Genomic DNA, 22,188 nt, shown 5'->3' on the forward strand with positions numbered 1-22,188 from the left:
TATTGCTGTACGGGTGCGAAACTTGGTGCACATATGCGGTGACGACGCGAAAACTGCAAGTATTTGTAAACCGCTGCCTGCGGATTATCATCCGCGCTTGGTGGCCTGGCAACTGGATCTCGAATGAGGAACTACATCGCCGGTGTCATCAAAAGGCGCTAGACATCGAGATTCGGGAACGTAAGTGGAGATGGATTGGGCACACGCTACGAAGAGATGAAAACGAGATTTGCAGAGAGGTGCTAGATTGGAATCCAGAAGGTCATCAAAGTAGAGGCAGACCCAGAAACTCGTGGCGGTTTTTATGGTCTTTCCTTGAAAGCCCAGAAAACAAATCTCCCTTATCAGACCTTGAGTGCCAATTTGACACTCCAGAAGCAAAAAATACTTCTAAATCGTTTCCGCTGCTGTCATTTTTATCAAAAAATACATCAAATGCTTTTTAAATAAAAAAAATCCGAAAAACCATCCTTTACTAAAACTAGCGTAAGTCACATATGGTTACTCAAAAAAAAAAAATTGCATCAGATATCGTGAAAGCTGAAGTTTAAAGCTATACGATGGAATATCGAAAACAATTTTAATTTTTTTGAATTAAAAAATGAAATCTTTAAAGCTTAGTTTTCATTTCACCTCTTGGAAAGCTGCCTGAGAGATGAAGAAATTGTTTTGAAAATACGGCTATAAAACTTATGTTATGTACTTCCAACATTCCAATTCCAAATTCTCTACGTATCCAAAATCTAATGATGGCAAAATGTTGGAAATAACATGAATTTTAAGCCGTAATTTTTAAACAATTTTTCCATCTCTAAAACAGATTTTACAAGAGTTGAAATGAAAACAGCGTTTTTTGGACTACTTTTTTTTTTAAATTTTGTTCGTTGAAAAAAATGTGAAAATTGTTCTCGATAAACCATCGCATTGCTTTTAACTTAAGCTTTAAACCATTTTTTTTGTGTAAATCATATGTGGCTAAATGTAGTTTAAGGGCTTGTGATATAGCTCAGTTGGCAAATCAGTTGCTTCCTGAGCCGATGTCCGTGAGTTCGAGCCCAACATCGATTACAGTTGAACTGGATAAGATTTTAAATGATTGTCCGCCAACTGCATCGTTGATACAAGTCGCAAATGACATAAAAATGTTGAAACGACTATAATCGAAACAAACAAAAAATTAAGGTAGTTTTAGTAAAGGATGTTTTTTCGCATTTTTTTTATTGTATTGCAAAGAAACAAATAAATGCAGCTGTATAAATGTCCAAAGCATTTTTTACTGAAACTAAAATGTTTCTATTGATGTATTAAGAGATGCTTAATTTTTTAATCACACGGAGAAAAACACTCACGATTTACCAATACTGAAAGTTTCTTTTGACCTTTTGTGGCCATCATGCCATTATTTCCATTATATTTTGATTGAAAAAGGGAAATTATAGCGATCAATAAGCGGTCAGCGATATGTTATCGTAAGAATTGTTGGCTCCAAAACTTCTTTGAAGCTTGATTGGTAAGATTTTCAACTTGAAAACAAATTGTGAGATGCGTAAACTTAAACAAAATTTTTAATGATTTTCTAGCTGGTTAATGTTATCCAGGTGATCTAAAAACCTCCAATTTACGGTGAAGACCCCGTTCGATTTTAGTACCGTTCCATTTTGAAACAGTCGTGCTGAACAACAATGAATTTCTCTGCAAAAAATTCATATAATTGATCCAACCTAATAAATTTCAAGATAATTTAATATTTAGCTTTGATTTAGATGAAATTATAATAAAAAAAAATTAAAAATAAGTACAAAACAATGTTCAATTTCTACAGCATACGATTTTGGCAACAGAAAATGTACGGGCGTGTTGCCAAAATCGAACGAGGTCTGGTCCATCAACTTGTGGTTAGCCTAGCTGCGGCATTTTTTTATCATAAACTTTAAATTTTTAAAATGTTTTAAAAATGCTTCAAATTTTGCTTCTGCAAAGAGAAATATTTTGTCAACGAAAGAAATACTTTTCTTCCGATTTCGGGAAATGAATCCGTTCTGCTATGGCGCTACCGGTAGTGACCGACCGGATCGAACGAAAATTGTCCCTAGAAACTCGCGGCTAAGCGGCTTGAAATCAATTTCTGATGGTGGCTGATTTTTCGCCTCCATCCAGGTATGCAGTTTGCTTCTGTGCACTTGAAACTTTACTCAGCTGCCACCGGCCACGAAGGCAAACAACAATTGACACTCAAATTGACTGGGTTTTCTGTATGGCTGCTACTTTTCTGAGTGCTCGAAGCCAAGAAGAAAACAAGAAAAAAACGGTCGAGTTTTCCACGGTAGCATAACACGACTTTCTTTCTGACCCGCCAAACACTTTTCCTTCACGGTTACGTTATGCATTCATGGCTCTGGCTGTTGTAGGCCTGGCCGAGGTACCTGTCAATGGCAATGGCTACGTCACAGACACCGATTCTCAAAATATGGTTCAATGGAGTCGTCGTAGGGCTGGAGAAAATGGGAAACTCATTGAGGTCCCTCATGCGTTATTAGCGTCTGTTTTTGCATCAATGTCTCTATAAAACGATTGCTCTGGATGAATGGAGTCAACAGTTGTCGTTGGGCGTTGAAGGTTTCCGATTCGGAAGTGTAAAGAATCTTGCAGCAGTTTGTGGGACTTTGTTTTTTTTTTCTTTGCTAGTGTTTTGTATCCAAGACTTGTTGAGCTCGGTTGAGATAATTGGACCTGCTTCCAGGAAGAGGTGCCTTTGCTAAGCTCGGAGAGTTCAGTGCATAACATTGTTAAGAGTTCTAACTAATTGAGATGGCTGGAATAAGTAGGAACGTGCCCGTGCTCCTGCTGGCCATGGTTTTAGTGAGCTGTGTGTGGGTGGATCCGGTCCAGGGCAACAAAGACTGTTCGGATGCTGAAAGTACCTTCCTGTGCTATGGCCGGCAGATGCTGAGAACAGTTCTCAAGCGGCTGGCCAATGAACGCTCCCTGAGACTTATGCCCGGAATAGAAATCGTTGAAATTAGCCACAGTCCGGAGGAACGTGAGCGGGCTTTTAACGAAGTTGACGGATCCGACGGTGCGAGCGGGGGTGGGCCAGTTGGAATCTTGCAGCGGGTGGCTCGATATTTGGCTAACCATGAGCTTAAGATCAATCTGGGCGAGCTGGCCCGGAGAAGCGATCTGCAGGATGTGGTTCGCAGTACGCTGAAAACGATGAGCCAAGATGTGTTGGGAGGCGACTTGGAAGGTAACATTATCGAAGAAAAAATACAGACACACCCGTTCCTAATTGAATAAAAGGAAGCAAACGCTATCTGTTTCCGATGGGGAAGCTTTTTCTCATCGATTTTAATTGCTCGAACGAGGGTTCTTGAGAGGTGAAAATTGTTCTACATGGAAAACACGAATCTCATAAGGAATTCCAATGTTGTGGTTTGCGATTAAGGTTCCAATTGTTGCTCTCTTTTTGTTCTTTGCTCCCTTGTGCTCAGATCAATAATTCATGAATAATTAACACGAACAGGGTCGATTCGATAATCTACAAAGGATATTTCGAAACTGCTTTATTAGAGATATAGGTACGCAGATTCAAACAAAACTTAGCGTTTTTTAGCCAAACGTCTATCGAAGATTGAAATTACTGACAAAGTTTTGTGCCTTTAATTAAGTTTTTTTTTTAAATTTTTATCTTGAAATGTGGCACTTGATAAGGATTTTCTCGATTGCTTATAATTCAAATATTTTGATTGAGGAAGGAACAAATATCTCAGCTTTCTCAATTTTAATCTTTGATGGCCATTTTTATTTTATTGGAACTGTAGTATTGCAAGGGGCGGTTTACTAATTTCGTAAGCACAAAGGGGGTGGGGGGTTTTCATATTTGCTTACGATCTCTTACAAGGGGCTAGGGGGGGGGGGGGGGTTACCAAAAATCTTACGTAAGAAATGTTACATTAAAAATTCATCACAGGCGCAGCCATACGAAACCAGGTTTTTTTACTCACTACCTATTTGCTGGTTACTTTTGTTGTTATGTTATTTATCTTTTAAAGCCTTTGAATCAATAAAAAAGAATGCAGGTTCTATAAAATTGATAGAAAACCAATTCAAACCAACATGCCATCAAAAACACTAAATCAAATTGTTAAAAAAGATCGTCGCTTTTCGCTTTCCGTCATAACAATCTTTTTAATTGAGAAATTTATAGAAACAAAAAGGAAAATGGCGCGTTGTAAAACCACGATTTGAATCCATCATATTCCGAAAATGACTTCATCCAGAAAAAATCTTTAAAAATCAATATAAAGCACTTTACCTAATGCATTTCTAGACAGTTTTTTCAGATATAGACACTATCAACTTTAAATTTTACAAACGATTTACCAAAAAATTCTAAAACTTATCGCTTACTGCTGAATGAGTCTGAGCTTTTAGGTTAATTGACAACGTGATTGTCGTTAATCATTTTTGCCCCCATTCTAGTGTTATAGAATGTTTTTTTAAAGATCTTTCTTTTTTAAATTGGAATTTAGATTTTATATTGTTTATTCGATTGTGGAAATTTGTTGAAAATCATTGTTACCCCCAACAAGCTACGTCTTGAATAATGTTTTCTTTAATCGTTTATAAATTTCATCTGTTGTTATGTATAGATTATGCTTTTCAAATACAGTTTTTTTTAAATTTTACTTAAAAAGTGCTTTGCTTTGAAGCATTTATGTATGTCACATTTTTAATATTTTCAAGCTATTTTTGAAAAAAAAGTGTCAATTTCTCAAAGAATAAAAAACGTAAGATCTTACTAGGGGGGAGGGGGGGTTGGGTTTTAAAAATCTTGCTTTGTCTTACCAGGGGAGTAGGGGGGGGGGGGGGTTAAAAATTTCCACAATAGTGCTTACGTAATTGGTGAACGGACCCCAATGAGGCATTCTTTCCACGGAAAATAAAAAAAAGGTAAAATTTACCTTTTTGCGAGGTGAATTTTTTCCACCCCTCTTTCGAGGTAAATTTTACCTTTTTTTCATTCACCTAGCAAAAGGGTAAATTTTACCTTTTTTCAATTCACCTAGCAAAAAGGTAGATTTTACCATTTTCTCATTCACCTAGCAAAATAGTAAATAATACCGTTTTCCCATTCACTGATTTAAAAGGTAAATGCTTGTTTGTTTGATTGGTTTCTTCAATAATAATTAATTTAAAAAAAACACAATTCATGAAAAAATTGGTATTTATTTGAAATAAATAGGGAGTTACCTAATATTTATTTTTGAAATATATCACCGTGTTCTTTAAAAATTGTTGAGGCAAGTCCTTTGTTCGCCAAGCTTGTCAGGTCCGGCTTGTCCGGAATAATATCTGAAGGCTGACGGGAATACAACACGAAGCTCTGTGGGCCGATCTGAAACAAAAGCAAAGTATTATGAAGAGAACCAGCACAACTAAATGAAATCTAAGAAAACACTTACCATTTTGTTCCGATTTTCACATATTGTGCACGAAGCAGAACTTGTTCCTCAACGGCAAAACAGCTTAACCTCAATAAACGGATTCGTCAAATAGTTACTTTTTCCGAGATGATTTGTACCGTTTTGTTGAGCTCAATCCAGGTCAACTTCACCTCGCTACGAGGTAAGTTTTACCTTATTTGGATTTACCTTTCTTTCTAGGTGAATTATACTTTTTGATTCAGCTCAATTCAGGTGAACTTCACCTCGCTACGAGGTGAAATTTACCTTTTTGGATTCACATTTTTTCTCGGTGAATTGTACCTTTTTTCATGCTTCGTTTCAGGTATATTTTACCTCGCTGTGAGGTGAGTTTCACCTCGAATAGGTAGAAGTTACCTTTTTGGCTTTTGCGAGCATTCACCTTTGCTGTCTCGGTAAATTTTACCTTTTTATTATTTTCCGTGTCATAGTGCGATCTGAATTTAAAGTTTTTAAGGCACATTTTGTCTTTGTCATGTGTTACAAACGTCATATTGGATTTACTAGTAATGTGGAGAATTTCATCGCTATCTTACTTAAGTATCAAAGTAATGGATTCAACCTTAAAAGAGTCCCTACCTGCATGCATTTGTAAAGGTTGTTTTATTTTTTTTTCCCAGCATAATTTAATTTGGTGTGTGTGAGGTTGCTGAATGGGGTTGGAGAGCAGCAGAGAGTAGCTTTATGGAAGAGTTGAAAACATGACATTCTGGAATATTAGGAGAGTTCATTACATTAGAATATGATTTGCGTTGATTCTTCCTTTAGTCATGACAAGTTTTATTATCGGGATCAATTAAGTTGCAAGAGGTGTCGAAGTTTTAGCAGTAAACTGTGAGCATACTTTTTTTTGTTGATTTGTTAGAATTGGGTTCGTGCAAGTGTTTATGATTTTGTGTGGATGACTTTTATTTGTTGTGAAAGCACAGTTTGTATTAATCGAACATATTTGAAAAAGTGTGAAAGAGGTAACCAGCAAATGATATGTGAGAGATAGCATTCTCAGTTTAAGATTGCCGCTCGACTTTTTTTATAATGCAGAATGCAGGAAGAGACAGACAAGAAGCAAGTTTGGTTGATTCTCTTTGACCAGACGTTGATTGATACAATCTATGAGGTACAGTTGATAAACAAGATTCTAAACTACTTTATTTTGATGAGACTATTTTTATCTACAATTTTCCATCATACTGAATGTATTTAAAATTGATTTGAATGGTTGTCCTCAGTTCAGTTATTTCTTTCTAACCAGTTCAAACAACGCAATCCACATATCCAATGTTGGATGGAACATAACATTGTTTTAATTTTTGTTCGTTGTCTTGAATAACTCAATATCAAATGGACCGGTTACTGAAATAACGGCCTTTATTATCCTTACTTATATAAATATCAAGAGATGTCAAATGGGATATAAAATACGTTTCTTCTAAAATTGTCTAATCTAAGTGACTAGAATGAACGATTTTCAAGTCTACAGATTTTTTAAATGCTCAACACTTTCAACCTGAGAATAAAACAAAAAAAAAAAGATGAACGCTCATTATACAAAAAAACCTTCGGAATTAGGATAGATCTGTGGATATTTTTTGTCATATAGTGAGCGAAATAAGAATAGAACCATTATGTGTTTTGCCTGTTAAAATAAGAATTATTGAAAAACATCAAAATTTTTACTTCTACAATTTGTTTTGAATTGTTTAACGGATCAATCAAGCATAAGTTTACTTTTTGTGCGTTGAGGATCAAAAATATGGAAAAAGGGTGCGAAATATGAATAATACTGTATATCCTTCATCTCATCACTACACCTGTGTTTTTCAACAAAAACAAGATCATTTCTAAAAAATTACTGTGTAAAAGTTATAAATAATACTTCTACGAATTATTTAAATAGATAACTGAATTCTAGGGGGTTTTCTTGAATTCCACAGGTTTTCAAAGATTTTAAAAGGGGATTTTAAGTGATGGTCTTCTAGAACTAAGAAATTTGATTTTTTTTTCTTTAAGTGAACCTCACTTTTTCCAGTTTCAAGTCATAAATGGCAGCACTATCTTGCAGTTAAAACCAAACTAAGACTTGATATTGATTTTCCAGGTTTATTTAGGCCCATATTCATCATTTCGAGGTAGTTTTCCGACACAGTTTTGTTAGAGTTCACGCTGCAGAAAGCATTTCCGGATTTGCAAAAAAATCACCAGCACATAAATGTACCACCGCCAAAATTCCTGCTCATTTCAAGTTCTGTTTAAATTTCAAATCATACCAATAATACTGCCAGTCGTCTGGTCTATCAAGCTTCATCGGAAAGTACAAAATTATTCTGATTATTGTAAGGATGAGATGTAGAATATGAAGAAAAGAAATCAAATTTAATTAAAAATAAATTAAAATAATAGTTGTATTCGGCAACACTGGAGATAAAGAAAATAAAATAAATTTCATTGGCAACGATTACTATTTTGGCAACACTAGACAAACAAACAAAACAAAGTCAGTCATAGATATATTCTCGTGAGTGACAGACGTGTTTAAGTGAATCTCTGAATTGAGATTCGTAAAATCACGACAATTATCGATCCAAAAAATTCACTTTTAGTGACCCCGATGAAATTCTATTTTTTTTATTCTGATCTTAAAATTTCCAAGGCGGTTACACGGTACCAAGTACTAATTTCTTGACGTTCCTTAATAGTCTTCCGGTAATTGTTCCGGGACGATAGAATTTGGTGACATGTTCGTTGGATTCTGTTCCGGTACGAAGTGAACTCGCTAAGTGTTTTCAGTTCTACAAAGAAAGTTAAATTTTTAGTTAATAAGGTCGAACTCAGCTCAGCTCCCTCGTCGAACGAAAAAAAGGGATCAGTTTGCAGTTCAAACTCCGTTTTGAACCATCGCAAGGAGAAAAAAAGGAAATAAATTTAAGCATGCAGAGTATTGGCCTGAAGATCGTTAAAATGACCAAAACAAGCACGAGAAATTTCGTGCATGGTAAAATTAAACCTCTTTTTTTTTATTTAAGATTACCTATTTTTTCTGACCCGCATATTAAAATTACAAAAAGATCGTCAAAATAACCAAAACTTTAATTATATCGACAAAATAAGCGCAAGGTAAAATTAATTAAACAGCCACCGACCATGGTCTAGAGGATAGCGTTCAAGTCTTCTAAGCCAGAGGTTATGAGATCGAATCCCGGTTACGGCATACATAGCACTCTTTCTGTGAGCAGGTGGTTTAAGCGTTTGAAAGATGCTATCCTTCATATCCTAGAAAGATGTACGTTAGGTTAAGTAATTAGATCTCTTCAAAGAAACATGAAGTTTCACTTTGCAAGCCTATGAATTGAGTTTTAATTTACCATAATTTGGTTCACTTTTGAAACTATTGCTGTTAGTGAACATTTATATTCCAAAATTTTAAAATAGTTTTATTTTCGAAGGCTTGCAAACAAACCCCTCTCCTAATGAAATCTTAGCATGTAACAGCGAACGGGTTGTTTGATGTGAAGGGAAAACTTTTTGTTATAAAAATGGAACATTTTCCAAAAGAAGCTTATTTAGAAAAAATGGCTAGGAAATCTATCAAATGATAAAATTTGAAGAAAACAGGAAATTTGCAACCGTGGGAGGCTATAGGGATCTGTATGAAGGTAAAATTTCATTTGTTTTTGTTGCTTGAAAAAATAAGCAATATTTATAGGTTTCCCCTATGTGTATCAGCAACAAATATTTGCTTAAAAAAATGCAAATTCACAAGAGCTTTTAGGTGTTTTTAACAAAAATCATGCATTGAGGGCTTTAAAACTAGTCATTTGAACTCCGAAAATGCTGTACTAAATACACAGAGCAATTGATAAGGGAATCAAAACGGCCAATTTATTGAATTTCCGAATGTTGATGCGGGTTTTCTGCTTAAGTAGTTTTTTTTTTCATCGTACTGAAAATCGTATATAGGTGTGAAATTCACTCGAATAGATGACCTAAGACCCGAAGAAACTCAAAGGGCTTAAAAGGTCTCTAATAAAATATACAAAACAAATTGTAGAGCCTGGTTGAATCCTAGAAGAAGAAGTTGGATGGAACGTTCTTCACATAAAAATACTGTCAAATAATGACTCAATTATGGATGGAATTGTTATTGAGAGAGTTCATTACTTCAAGTACTTAGGAATTTACTTGGATGAAACTCTTTCTTGGAGTTGTCACACAGAGAACCTAGTAAAAAATTTCTCCTTTTTGCGGTGTTTTGTGGAAATTTAGAAACTTAGAAACTTGTTCCTCGCGGACAAAAATTTGATAGGTGATGATATGCTTCTAAATAAATTCTACCCGCTCATTTTTAACATCTTTCATCTCATCTAACCTTCTTACCTTCTATCTATCTATTCTGGCAACCTTAACCTACAATATACAACGCCTTACCTACTGAAATAAGAACCATCAACAACCGTTCCATGTTTAAAGTCAAAGTAGTACAGTTATTAAAAAAAAAATTGAATTGTTAAGAAAGTCGATTAACTACCAGTTTTTTTTTATCAAATTTTGTTTGTTTTTGTAGCACCGTAGTTTTCTTTTGTCGTACTTTTCACTAATAATAAGTAAACTTCAGTAAATCTAGCATAATATTTGATTAGTTAACATTATTAAAAAAAAGAAATGGATCCCGTTAAAGGAAATTTTCTTCCATTGAGATCCTTATCGTAATCTTGTTTAATTATAGCATACATTTTCTCGCACTGAATAACAAACTTTTGTGTTCTCAGCATGATTAAAATTTAGTTCGCGTTGAAGTTTCTTTGTTTTGCTGCCATACGTGCTGAGAACAGTAGCGTCCGTTACCAGGGGGCTCTATTGAGCCTTTTGGTGTGGTGGAGTGTGGTGGGCCGCTACATTTCTATCTATTTATATCTCAAACTCTCTATTAACAGATAATTGAATTAAAAAAACTTAATAACTTTAACTCCTTAACCTTCCTTTGTGGTTATGGTCTATATGACCCGAATTTCACCCAGTTTTCTATAAAAGAAAACTATACCTTCTTGAAGCGATATCTCAGGAACGGTTGAAACTAATAACATGAAATTATCTGACTTCTCGTAAAATGAGAAGCTTTACAATTTCCCATGGCTAGATTTTTGAATAGAGTTATCAGAGTCACCCAGCAAAAAAGGACAATTAGCCGGTTAGGATGACTTAGACCCTGATTACTGTTTTGGATAGAAAATCAATACTCAGTCAATTTTTATGAACTGTAACATTTTGAAATTGTCTGTTGAGTGTCTGCTATTCAAAATTTCTGGCTATGTTTTTTGTGGTCCTCAGATACCGATCTTAAAATAATAAAGTCCCTGAAAAATGGGTGTTTTTGCTACAAACATAACTCGTTTTGCTGAGGCCATACAGAAATTTTTATTATTGGTATGATTTCAGACAGATTAAGAGCTCATATTTGAGTCAGTCTCAAGTCAGTCTAAAATTAAAATATCTGAAAACTGTTTGCTACGTTTGAAAGCCTACAAATTGAATTTCAATTAGGCTAAATTTGGCTTGTAGCTTTTTTTATATTACTTAAAATGTAGTTTTAAAGATTTGAAATATTTTTGTTTGAAGACAAACAGACAAACAAACACCTCTCCTGATAAAATGATAACATTTAGAAGCAACTGGGTTGTTTTATATGAAGTTTAAATTTTATCATTAGTATAGCTATAGTTTCATTATTATTTTTTATTATCATTCATTCATGGCTAAAAACCCTATCAAATGGCTAAGTTTGAATAAAAAAAAAAAAGAACATAGGAACAGAAGGAGGACCTAGGAAATCGCATGAAGGTAAAATTTCATTTGTTTTTGTGGCCAAAAAATATTCGCCTCACTCGAAATTTGCTACCGAAATGTTTATAATTTTTTCCCCTAAATGTATGCAGCAGCATCGTCCATCATTTGAGTATATTCGTTTTTGAAAGAAATCGTTGAAAAATTCAATTGAGTCCAAACAAAAAAACTTTTATTGATGTTTTATGCCTTCTGTGCTAGATGACATCAGAACAAAAATTTTGAAAATGTTGAGATACGTTAAAACTTGATAAAAGTTACCCCGCAACATGAAATCTTGTATTGTAACAAACATTTAGCAGTAGCCACTACCCAAGTAACAATTTAAGTTTTATTCCAACCTTAACAGTTCGCTTAAGACTATTTCCTAAAGCTACTTTATAAGCCAAAGCGCATTCTACGCTATTGGCACAACTACTTTAAAGTTAACATATGGCCAAAAGGGACCATTTTGTTAACGTTTTTAAAGCTAATTCTATACGCTATAATAAAACATCCAACAGAATAGTTTTATTCGACCTTATAGACATAGCTTTAAGAAACCTTACAGAGCCCTCTTCAGACTATCCACAGCTCTTTTAAAACTACGTCGTGGAATCTGATAGGAATTTTACTGTGGGATCTGTGAAATCTGATAGGAATTTTACTGTGGCAGCTGTGGAATCTAATAGAAATTTTACTGTGGGAGCTTTCTGTTCCGATTTTTCTCGTTTTATCACTTACTCTCCCAAGCATTTGATGATAGGTAAAGATTCCATTTAAAATATTTTACAAATATTCTCATTCTCATTTTCAATATATCTAAGCAAGAAACTTCCTGCAACCTCAGATTTATGGTGAAGTATATACGAAATAGCATCAAAACTTAAGCGCGCCTCAAAGAAAATCTAGGTTGACCATATTTTAAGCATTTTTTAAATAAAAAAATTATAATTAAAGGAAAATATAAATTGGCTCAAATGATGCAATTTTTGTTTTACAATGAAATTCATCTCCTATACAACAAATAGTACCGTCAACATTGTCAAATTGATGAAAATGTCTAGTTTTTAGTATTAAAGTATTATTTACAGCAACATGGCGTCAGTAATTTCGATTCAATTTCACAATCAACATGGCGTTCAGTAAATTAATATTGAAAATCTTAAGGCAGTTGTAAAACAGTGTTAAGATGGTTTTATGACGGTTAGAAAAATGTGGTAATAAAACAATTTCAATAAACAGTTTTTAAATGGTTTTAAGAGACCTTGAATCACAGCTTCGTTTGACGTTTCTCTAAATGGAATACACGCTCATGATGGATTTATCCATTTTTGAGAAAGAGAAGTTTTTCGCAATAAATGAAAACATTTCGATTTGTTGCTTGGCAAAAGGCATTCATGCAACTTTTTGTTTCGTTTCCTTTTGACTATGAGGATGGTCAATCATCTTTAAATAACAAATAGGTATTGCTATCAAATAATCTCATACTATTTGGAATAGATCATTTTCTGTCATCAAAACCCTGGCCTCAAAGCTAAATAATAACCCGCATAAATGAGGATTATAACCAAATGATTTTTGAAGCGTAATAAAACGTTTAGCAAACGATTATTGAAATTGTAAAAACATTGCCTGAATCGTGAATTCCGAAATGATTGAATTTTGAATTTGCAGTTAGGTTATGTAAAACAGTTAAAAACTGTTAAAACAGTTGTATGGGAAAACAATTGGAAGCGATAAAACGATTCTTTAAAACGTCCTTCGGATGTTTTGCTTACTATTACCAGAACTGCCTTACGCTTTAAATAAATCGTTATTTTCAATGATCGGCCAATGCTAGTGGTCTTCATTCTGAATACATCATCTGAAACTTGTTGAGGCTGATTTAGAATGAGCATTTTCGCTTGTGATGAAACTCAATTTCTCCGTCTTTGCTGAGTTGAAGCCGGTTTCTGCAGTCTTCCAGAAATTTTCAAGGACGGTTTACCTGGAAATAATTTTGTTAGTTCTGGATTGGATGACGTAAATAAAGATCAACTTCGCATTGAGAGACAGAGATGGATAAATAAAACAAGTAGTTTAATAGCCGTACTTGTAAATGAATTTTCTAATACATTTATTTATCGAATCACAAAAACCGTTTATTCACAGTGGGCTTTTATTCGAACCCTGAGAATTGAGCGAATAATGATGTGGACTGATTTGCGGTTGTTTTGAAATTTGAATGCGGATACAACAAAGTTGTTTTTATTTTTAAGATGAATTTAGCTGTATTAATTTATATCATTTTGATAGCACGTTTTTCTCAATTTTGAGTGATAATCCTTTCAAAACAGGTTATGCTATCTCAAAAAGAGGTAAAAAAGTTTAAGCGTGTATACGTTTTTCTCGATTGTCAAATCATCTGTCACTTAGTTTTATCATGCCTACATCCAATGTTCCAATAAATCAGTTTTTCAACTTGGCTTGAACGCTAGTTTTAAAAGCGCATTGAGCGCATTATTAAAACCTTTACCAAAGATCTAATAAAAACAGGAAAGTATGTGTTTTGTTGAATCTTTAGCAATACTTTTGCAACTTTTTTACAACACTCTTAAGATAGTGTTTTATTCAAGTTTTAGCAAAACTTTCAGGGCTCTTTTAAAACACACGATAAATGAAGCATTTCCTATGTTACAATTAAACCGTTTTAAAAATGGGATGCCATCGAAAAGTCTTCATAAAACAATATTAAAACTCAAAAAAAGCCAATTGGCTTGATCTGTGTTACTTGGGTAAATTTCGTTTGAATATTCTGCTATTAATGCACATGCTTTATACTTCTTACCTCAGTTAGTATTTTGAAACCTTTAAGTGTAAGTTACACTGTGTAACAAAAAAGCAACCCCTCCAAAATATTCGAAAATGGATTAAAAAAGTGATCAATGTTCCCCCAGTTTACGGTACTCTAAAAGTTAAAATTTGGTTATCAAATTTTATTACAAGAAATGAAAAAAGACCCTTTGGCGATTATTCAGTAAAAAAATAAGTTTCAGAAGAAGGAACATACTGATTTTTCAGTTTTTTTTTTTTTTTGGGATTCCATTTATGGAGAATGATTTAAGAAACTAAAAGCATTTATTTCTTTAAATGAATCTTTGAACCTAGCTGACATAATGAAATTCTATACCAACACATGAAAAAGATGTACATATCTCCATGTATGTCGAATCGAGAAACACGCGTTTGAAACAAAATATCCTATTTTAAATCGCTAATTAAAAATCACTTGAAATTTTTGTATTTTTTTTTTAAAAACAAACGATTTTTAGAAGCATGCCCTGTATGTTGGAATAGAGGAATATCAATTATCATAAAAAAAAAACAACGCGCTATCGTGGATAGAACCTAGCTCACGTAATATTTTGTCTCTCTTGTTTATACACTTTTTGCTATTTTCTCTTTTCTAGCTTAAGTTTTAAGCTCACGTTCATTTGCAACTATGTTTTTATGTTGAGTAACGAGTCATGATGATTATTTTGAGTTTGTTTGCGGAGTAGTAGCGAAAAATTGTTCCGGAGTAAAGGGTGTATATTATGGTTGCCAGAATTTTTAAGCACGTATCCGGGCCGGACAAATCAGGCAATTTTTGTATAAAAACCTGGCAAAATCTAGGCATTCGATTTCAAGTTGACAGCCATAAATCCGGGCAATATCCGAGCAAATTTTGTCAAAACTCAGTAATTCCTCAAGAAAAAAAATATCAAAAATATTTTTTTTTTTTTCATCAAAACTCATCGATTGATTTTGAACCGTATTTTAGGCTTCCAAAAAACCCTTCATGATTATTTTTATAAAACTTGGTTAAAAAATTTTGTTTTGGAGATGTTTGATGTTTTTTTTTCTAATTTGCCAAATAAAGGGGAAAAATCCGGGCAAAATCCGGGCAGTTTTCAATGAATTCCGAGCAACCGGGCCGGGCAGGACTGTTCCTAAATTCAGTATTAAATATCCGGGCAAACCCCGGAAAAAACCAGGCAATCTGACAATCTTAGTGAATATCAATGTAATGGCAGTTCTGGTTTTAGAATGTTTAGAGATTCTTTACTCAAATAGAGTTTTTAATTAACGGAATATTATTTTCTCAAAAAGGTTTTACCGTTAAGTGGTGCAAATGTTGACCTATCATGAGGTACTGACAATGGTTTTTGTTTACTCTTGGAGATAGAGCCTTTTCACGTGTTGGTACAGAATTGTATTATTCGAACCAAGATGGTCACGATTTTTTATCAAAAACGCCGCCGTTTTGGCCGTTTTCTCTTTCGGCTCAATTTTCAGACGCCACCAAAATTATAATAATTTTTTTCTCTCCATACTTTGATGTGGCCATGAAGACGATTTCCAATGGTATAATTTATGAAAATCGGTTCATAAGTTTTAAAGATACAGCCAAAATGATCATCCAGGTCTCTACGACCCCAACCGGATAATCATCATTTTTAAACCGCAAGAGAATGAACAATAGTATTTTTTTCTCAAATTAAGGCGTAATTGAAAAAGGGTACAAAAAGAAGGCTTAAATCAAAATTAACAACAACCAGAAAATTCAACCTTTATTTAAGGTGAAACAAAACTAAACCACACCGTTTTCGATAAAATTCTACAATCCAATCCACCATACAAATAAGCTCAATTCTGAATCACAAAGGGAATAATTTCGCGCCCCGTCGAAGAAAGTTTCCGTCATTAGCCATCGCATTCCCAGGGTTCAAGCAGACAAATTTGTCAGCAAATCTGCCTGCCCGAGCAAAATCGAATAAATCGATTACCGAGAAATAACTTTTCCGAGACCTTTCTTCCAAATGAATAACCTCCATGAGTTAGGTAACTACGTCTCTTACCACTCATTTGCGGGACACTTGATGATTCCGATCCATCCGAGTATATGGGGCCATTCACATCCGCCTCGACGTCGAGTTGTTCGTTCGATTTCGCAGGAAAGAATGTTCTTCTTACAGGAGATTTTCCAATCGATTAAGCTTACCGATCGAAACGTCTAAAGAAGGGGAGAGGCTGGGCGGGATTTTATTCATGAAGTCTTTTGAATAATTGATGATGGCTTCATTATAAGAAAGATTTTCAGGCCATAGTGCGACGGGATCGGTTGGTTTGACATGATTGGCACTGAACAAGAAATTTGCGCTAGTGAAAATGCAAGGAGAACTTTTTTTTAAGCGAACAACATCAATCCGAGTCTTTTCCTAGAGAAATAAACTTTATATTTTTTCAAAGTTCAAAAAGTTTTGTATCAAATGCTCCGGAACCTTAAAATTTCACACATGGGTAACCTGATTTCTTTTCATCATCCAAATGAATTTTATTAAATTGCTCACGCTTTTTTATATTGATTAAACCCTCTGTCGTGGTATGAGCCTACTTGATTGATTAAACATTTTCGAATGAATATTAAAAAGCTACATTAATTTTTTTCACAACCATAAAATTGCAAAATAGGAAGTCTAATTTTAATTTTTTTCCATTTTTTTTCTCAGAAGCCCGTAAGAAGGACAAGGGTGGAGCCGGAACCATTCTGATGATGGGCGTCATGATGAGCAAGCTGCTGGGAGCGCTCGGATTCGGTGGAGTTGCGTTGCTAGCCATGAAGGCGCTCGGTGTGTCCATGTTGGCCCTGATGTTGTCCGCCATATTGGGACTGAAGAAGCTGGCCGAGGGTGGGGAACACAAGGGTCGCCAGAATGCTGAGCTGCGTGTGGCAGCCGGCGAAAGTGGAGGTCATGAGTCGGATCACCAAGGAGGGTACACTACGATTGCGGAAAGTTCCCACTCCAAGCGCCGGAGGAGATCGACCAATTCGCCATACCGAGGCTGGGCAGGATTAGTGCAATAGATTTCAGTCAGACGACCTGTGGATTTAGAACGGTTTTAACTTAATTATTTATTGCTTATTTAAAAATAAATTATAATGAACAACATTAAGTGTGGTTTTTGAGAATTTTTGGGCGTTGTTTATTTAAACTACATTAAAATTAAATTTTCAGTCGTCTGACAGTTTTTCCTGATGACTTGCTGGCCTCATTCGTGCTCCCTTTTGCTTGCAAACATTTGAATTAGAAGTTTATTCAACAAAACATCATCATAATCTCGTATGGAATATTTTTGAATAAGCACACAGTTTCATAAACGGTTCATGCAATAAAATAATTTCAACTTATTTTTTGTTGGAGAGAGACCACTGCGACCGGAAATTCAACTAATTGAAGCTTTTGGCAAAGTTGTAAATGATAACATATTGGAAAAATAGACAGGTTTTGAATGCCCAAATCAGGCAGGTGTAATTCCAATATCAAGAAAAAAATAGATAAGTCTTAGATTTTTTTTTACTTTTTATCATTGAAACATTAAATCTACGCTCAAATCACAATCTTACAGTGAAAAATTAAGAGCTTAATACTGATCCGATAAAAACACCATATGAACAAAATATAACCATGAAATATGGGCATATGGCATACCTAACTATGTTTCATGCGAAAGAACTAGTGATGTCTAAAATATCACCAAATTTCAGCCTTGACGTATGCTTTACATCCGTTTCTACCATTTTCAATTAAATAATATCAAAATATTGCAAAAGTAATTAAAATATAGCTTAAAACATAAATATGCACATTTAGCCCGCCGGATTCGGAAATCGACTTTTTTGACTACTATTATTATAAAATTATTTTCACAAAAATTGTAAGAGATTTTAACACAAAAATTGTTCTAACGTATATATATAAAACAGATGTCCGCTCATGTGCATATAGTTTTCAGACTCCTATCTATTGGAATATGGGAGAAACTGAGTAGTTTCTCGCCTCTCGCCTACACTATCTCTATTGATAAGTGCCAGGTGAACACTGGTTGAGCATTTGATGAGCACACACATATGTTATATCCTATGTGCAACCTTACGTTACCTTAGTTCACACAAGAGATCCTAAGTGCAAGTTATGTTCCTTTGAAAGATCCATCCAAGTGTGCAAATTTCCAGAGTTAGCAGCAGCTAGCATGCTTTAAATGCTAAAACCGCCAAACTCCAGAAGAAGCACTATGAATGCCCTGACCAAGATTAGAGCTCATGACCTGTGGCTTAGAGGACAAACGCTCTAACCTCTAAGCCAAGGCCGCTGGCTAACAGAGTAAGTTACTAATCTCTCCGTTTCATTTATGTTTGTAGGTATGTTTGTAAGTGTATGTATGCTTATATGAGAAGAAGCTTAGAAATTCATAAAAAAAGTTGTAACCATTTCAAAATATAATTCTTAATTCTTAATCCATTGAAAAGTTTTCAAAAGTGGCAATCTTTGCTTGGTAGGGCTTTCTATGAATTCATGGAATATTTTTGCCAAGGTTACATATATCAACAATTCAATTGCCTATTCTTGTTTTGCTCGCCCAAACACAACCGGATATACAGAGCAAACTTGCCGACCTCACCGAAAGCTCCAGAGCAGCAGGTCTCACAGTCAATGTTGCCACCAAAGAAGACATCGAAACCCGGATCAGTAAGGCCCGATTTGCGTTTGCGAGTCTCCGAAACATCTGGCGGTCACGCCAGATCTCTCTACGAACGAAAATCCGAATCTTCAACTCAAACGTCAAATCCCTATTGCTGTACGGGTGCGAAACTTGGTGCACATATGCGGAAACGACGCGAAAACTGCAAGTATTTGTAAACCGCTGTCTGCGGAATATCATCCGCGCTTGGTGGCGTGGCAACTGGATCTCGAATAAGGAACTACATCGCCGGTGTCATCAAAGGGCGCTAGAAATCGAGATTCGGGAACGTAAGTGAAGATGGATTGGGCATACGCTGCGGAAAGATAAAAACGAGATTTGCAGAGAGGCGCTTAAATGGAATCCAGAAGGACATCGAATAAGAGGCAGACCCAGAAACTCGTGGCAGCGAAGCCTAGCCACCGAAACTGTCGACGAGAATCTTGACTGGGACCAGGTGAAGACGCTGGCTCCGGATCGTCAACAATGGAGGTGTTTTACCACGGCCCTATGCACCGGAGGATCGGCGTGGGATCATTTAGTAAGATGCCGCATCGTGCGGGCTGTACTGGAAATAAACAGATTCGTACCCCAAAAGCAACTTTTCATTATGTACCAGGCGTTTGTTCAATCCAAACTACTGTACCTGATATTCATCTGGGGAGCCGCATCCAAAACGAGTATCAGACCCTTACAGACTGCTCAAACCCGCTGTTTAAAGGCCGTATTCAAGCGACCTAGGCTGTACCCAACTAGGAGCCTTTCCACGAAGCAGAAAAATCTACTCTACCACTGAATGCATTGAGAGAACTACAAGCTGCATCTATCATCCACAATCACCTAAATAACCCGCTTGCACATCATAATCTGCAATACGATCGTCCAGACCACAGATATTCTTGAGACATCAAAGTAGCCTGTACGTACAACAGCCCACTTCAGATTTTTCCAAGAAAGCTCTTACCTACTATGGTAAAGTCTGTTATAATCGACTGCCGGCAAATATACGATCTGAAAAAAAGCATCGCCAAATTCAAAGTGCTCATTAAGATGCACATTAGATCTTATTTCGAAACGTACATCCAATGATCTTAGCCAACAGTCCGGTTTCCGGTAACCTAACAGACTGCGTTCCCTTAAAAGAGGGTCTCCTCACTGGGAACGCGCGCAATGCCTGATTCCTCATCACGCTTTTTCACTATTGCATGTGTGTATACACATCAGCCGCCACCGCCCTCCACCACCGTCCTCCGTCACGAAACACCGCCTCCATCCACCGTCACCGCATCCCCCAATAATAAAGTGCATAATATCAATCTGTCGTTATGAAAACTTTAATTGTGAAACCAAATGTTGTAAAAAATCATTGAAAAAAAAAATCTTACAATAAAGTGATGCTGCTAAAAAAAAAATGGTAGTAAGTATCAACCGTATTTTATGCAATTGAAAATGTTTGAAAATGATTCATATCGTTCTGGTAGGTATATCCACTTCACCATCTGAAATCCGTGTATAGCAACCAAGTGGCCAATGCTAGCCCGGGTGAGGACCTGGCGTTCTTATTGATTTTCACGGTCATTCCACTTTTGAGAAAAAAAAATTAATTTTTCTCAAGAAACTAGAATTGGCAAACAAGGGTTTGCCATACTTGCTGTGCGAAAGAATCGATCCACAATTTAATGTCCTGTACTGGTACATCGATATTTACCGGTGTTTTTTGGCATTCTTGTTGCATTTTGTTTTTTTTTTGCATTCTTCTGCTTCATAAAAAAATAATACAGAAATCTGAAAACATTTTACTTTATTCCTGATCTTAATGAGCTCCCATGCCAATTTTCAACTCTCTTCAGCTCATTAGATAGCTGCACTCAGAATTAAGAAACTATGAACAAACGTCACTTCGTCGGATACAAACGTATAAACATTATAATTAAGGGTGAAACTGCCACACTATAAAATCTTACTTTTTAACCGTTGGGTAGAATTTGATGAAAATTTAGGTGGATTTAGTTCATAGTGCATTGTTTACATCCTGCAAGTTTTAAAGTCATGTGATCAAAACTCGCGGAAATGGAGTCGAAAGAACAGCTCGTGCGTGAAAAAATCTTGCGCATTCATCACGAGAATAAGGATTCCTCGCATAGTTTCATCGCTAAAACGTTGGGACACAAAATCACAACCGCGAAGTTGAGGCCTTCAACCGAAACCCGAACGCCTCCATTCGGGATGTGGCTAAGAAGCTGCACCCAAACCGAAGTTTTGTTCAGAAGGCCAAAACTAAGGCTGGGTTTCGAACGTTCAAAGTACAAAAGGCCCCTAATCGCGACGAGAAGCAGAATAAGTCACCAAAACCCATGCCAGGAAGTTGTACCTCAACATGCTGACGAAGGTTAAATGCTGCATTATGGACGACGAAACATATATGAAGGCCGACTTCAAACAGATCCCCGGCAACCTGTTTTTCATGGCCAAGGATAAGTTCTGCTTTCCGGAGAATGTCCGCACTCAGAAAATGTCCAAATTTGCGAATAAATTCCTGGTTTGGCAAGCCGTCTGCATATACGGGAAGCTGAATGCACCTTTCGTGACCCAGGACACGATGAACGAACATGTGTACATGAAAGAGTGCCTCCAGAAGCGACTGCTTCCTCTCCTGAATGCCCACAACGTCCCAACCAGGGGACTGAGATAAACGGAGAATCATCTTCAATGATCAAACAAATTTTGCTGCAAATTATTGAATTTGTGGCAATTTGTTAGAGAGAATTAGAAGTTTGAAGTTAAAATGAGAGAAACCGGTGCTCAGAGAGAATGAAAATATGCTAATTGTTGCAAATTTTTGCAATTTGTTAAGCTTTGTTAAGCAGTTGTGGAATTTTAATCATTAGGGGAAAGGTTTCCTGAATGGGCCTATCGGGTTAAATGACCCTACGGCCGTTTGACGAAATGGCTACCAAGACAACATATCTAATAAATGCATTTTGAGGGTAATACGCTTTGAGCAGAAGGCAAGAAAGAATTTTATGAATAAACCTACACAAAAAAATTCAAAAATTCATACAAGGTTTTGATACCTTTTGATTTAATACTTTGACTTTTAAAAATTATACGTGTAGAAGCTCAAAACAAAAGTTGGGTTGTTTTTCTTTCTTATTCAAATAAGCCTTAAAAGTAAAACAAATTTAATCTTTTATGATGGTTTAATAATGATTGGAAGTGGAATAAGAGTGTTTTTGTATGCCTCCATCATGTTTGTAAAATGCCGCTTTCTTAAAATAACAGGTTAAATAGAATTAATTGTCGTACTCTAAATTAAATTGCCACTAAAAATCACAATAGA

General features: G+C 35.5%; 1 protein-coding gene across 1 annotated transcript; it reads left to right on the forward strand.

Annotated features, from left to right (window-relative positions):
* The first annotated feature begins 2,611 nt into the window (after nt 1–2,611).
* On the forward strand, nt 2,612–17,289 carry LOC129739241 (uncharacterized). The gene is made up of 2 exons (XM_055730663.1): nt 2,612–3,247; nt 16,838–17,289. The coding sequence occupies exons 1-2, from the start codon at nt 2,809–2,811 to the stop codon at nt 17,191–17,193; spliced, it is 795 nt and encodes a 264-aa protein (XP_055586638.1). The 5' UTR covers nt 2,612–2,808; the 3' UTR covers nt 17,194–17,289.
* Nucleotides 17,290–22,188: the final 4,899 nt, after the last annotated feature.

This window comes from Uranotaenia lowii, chromosome 1, assembly GCF_029784155.1.
Source record: "Uranotaenia lowii strain MFRU-FL chromosome 1, ASM2978415v1, whole genome shotgun sequence".
Taxonomy (NCBI): Eukaryota; Metazoa; Arthropoda; class Insecta; order Diptera; family Culicidae; genus Uranotaenia; species Uranotaenia lowii.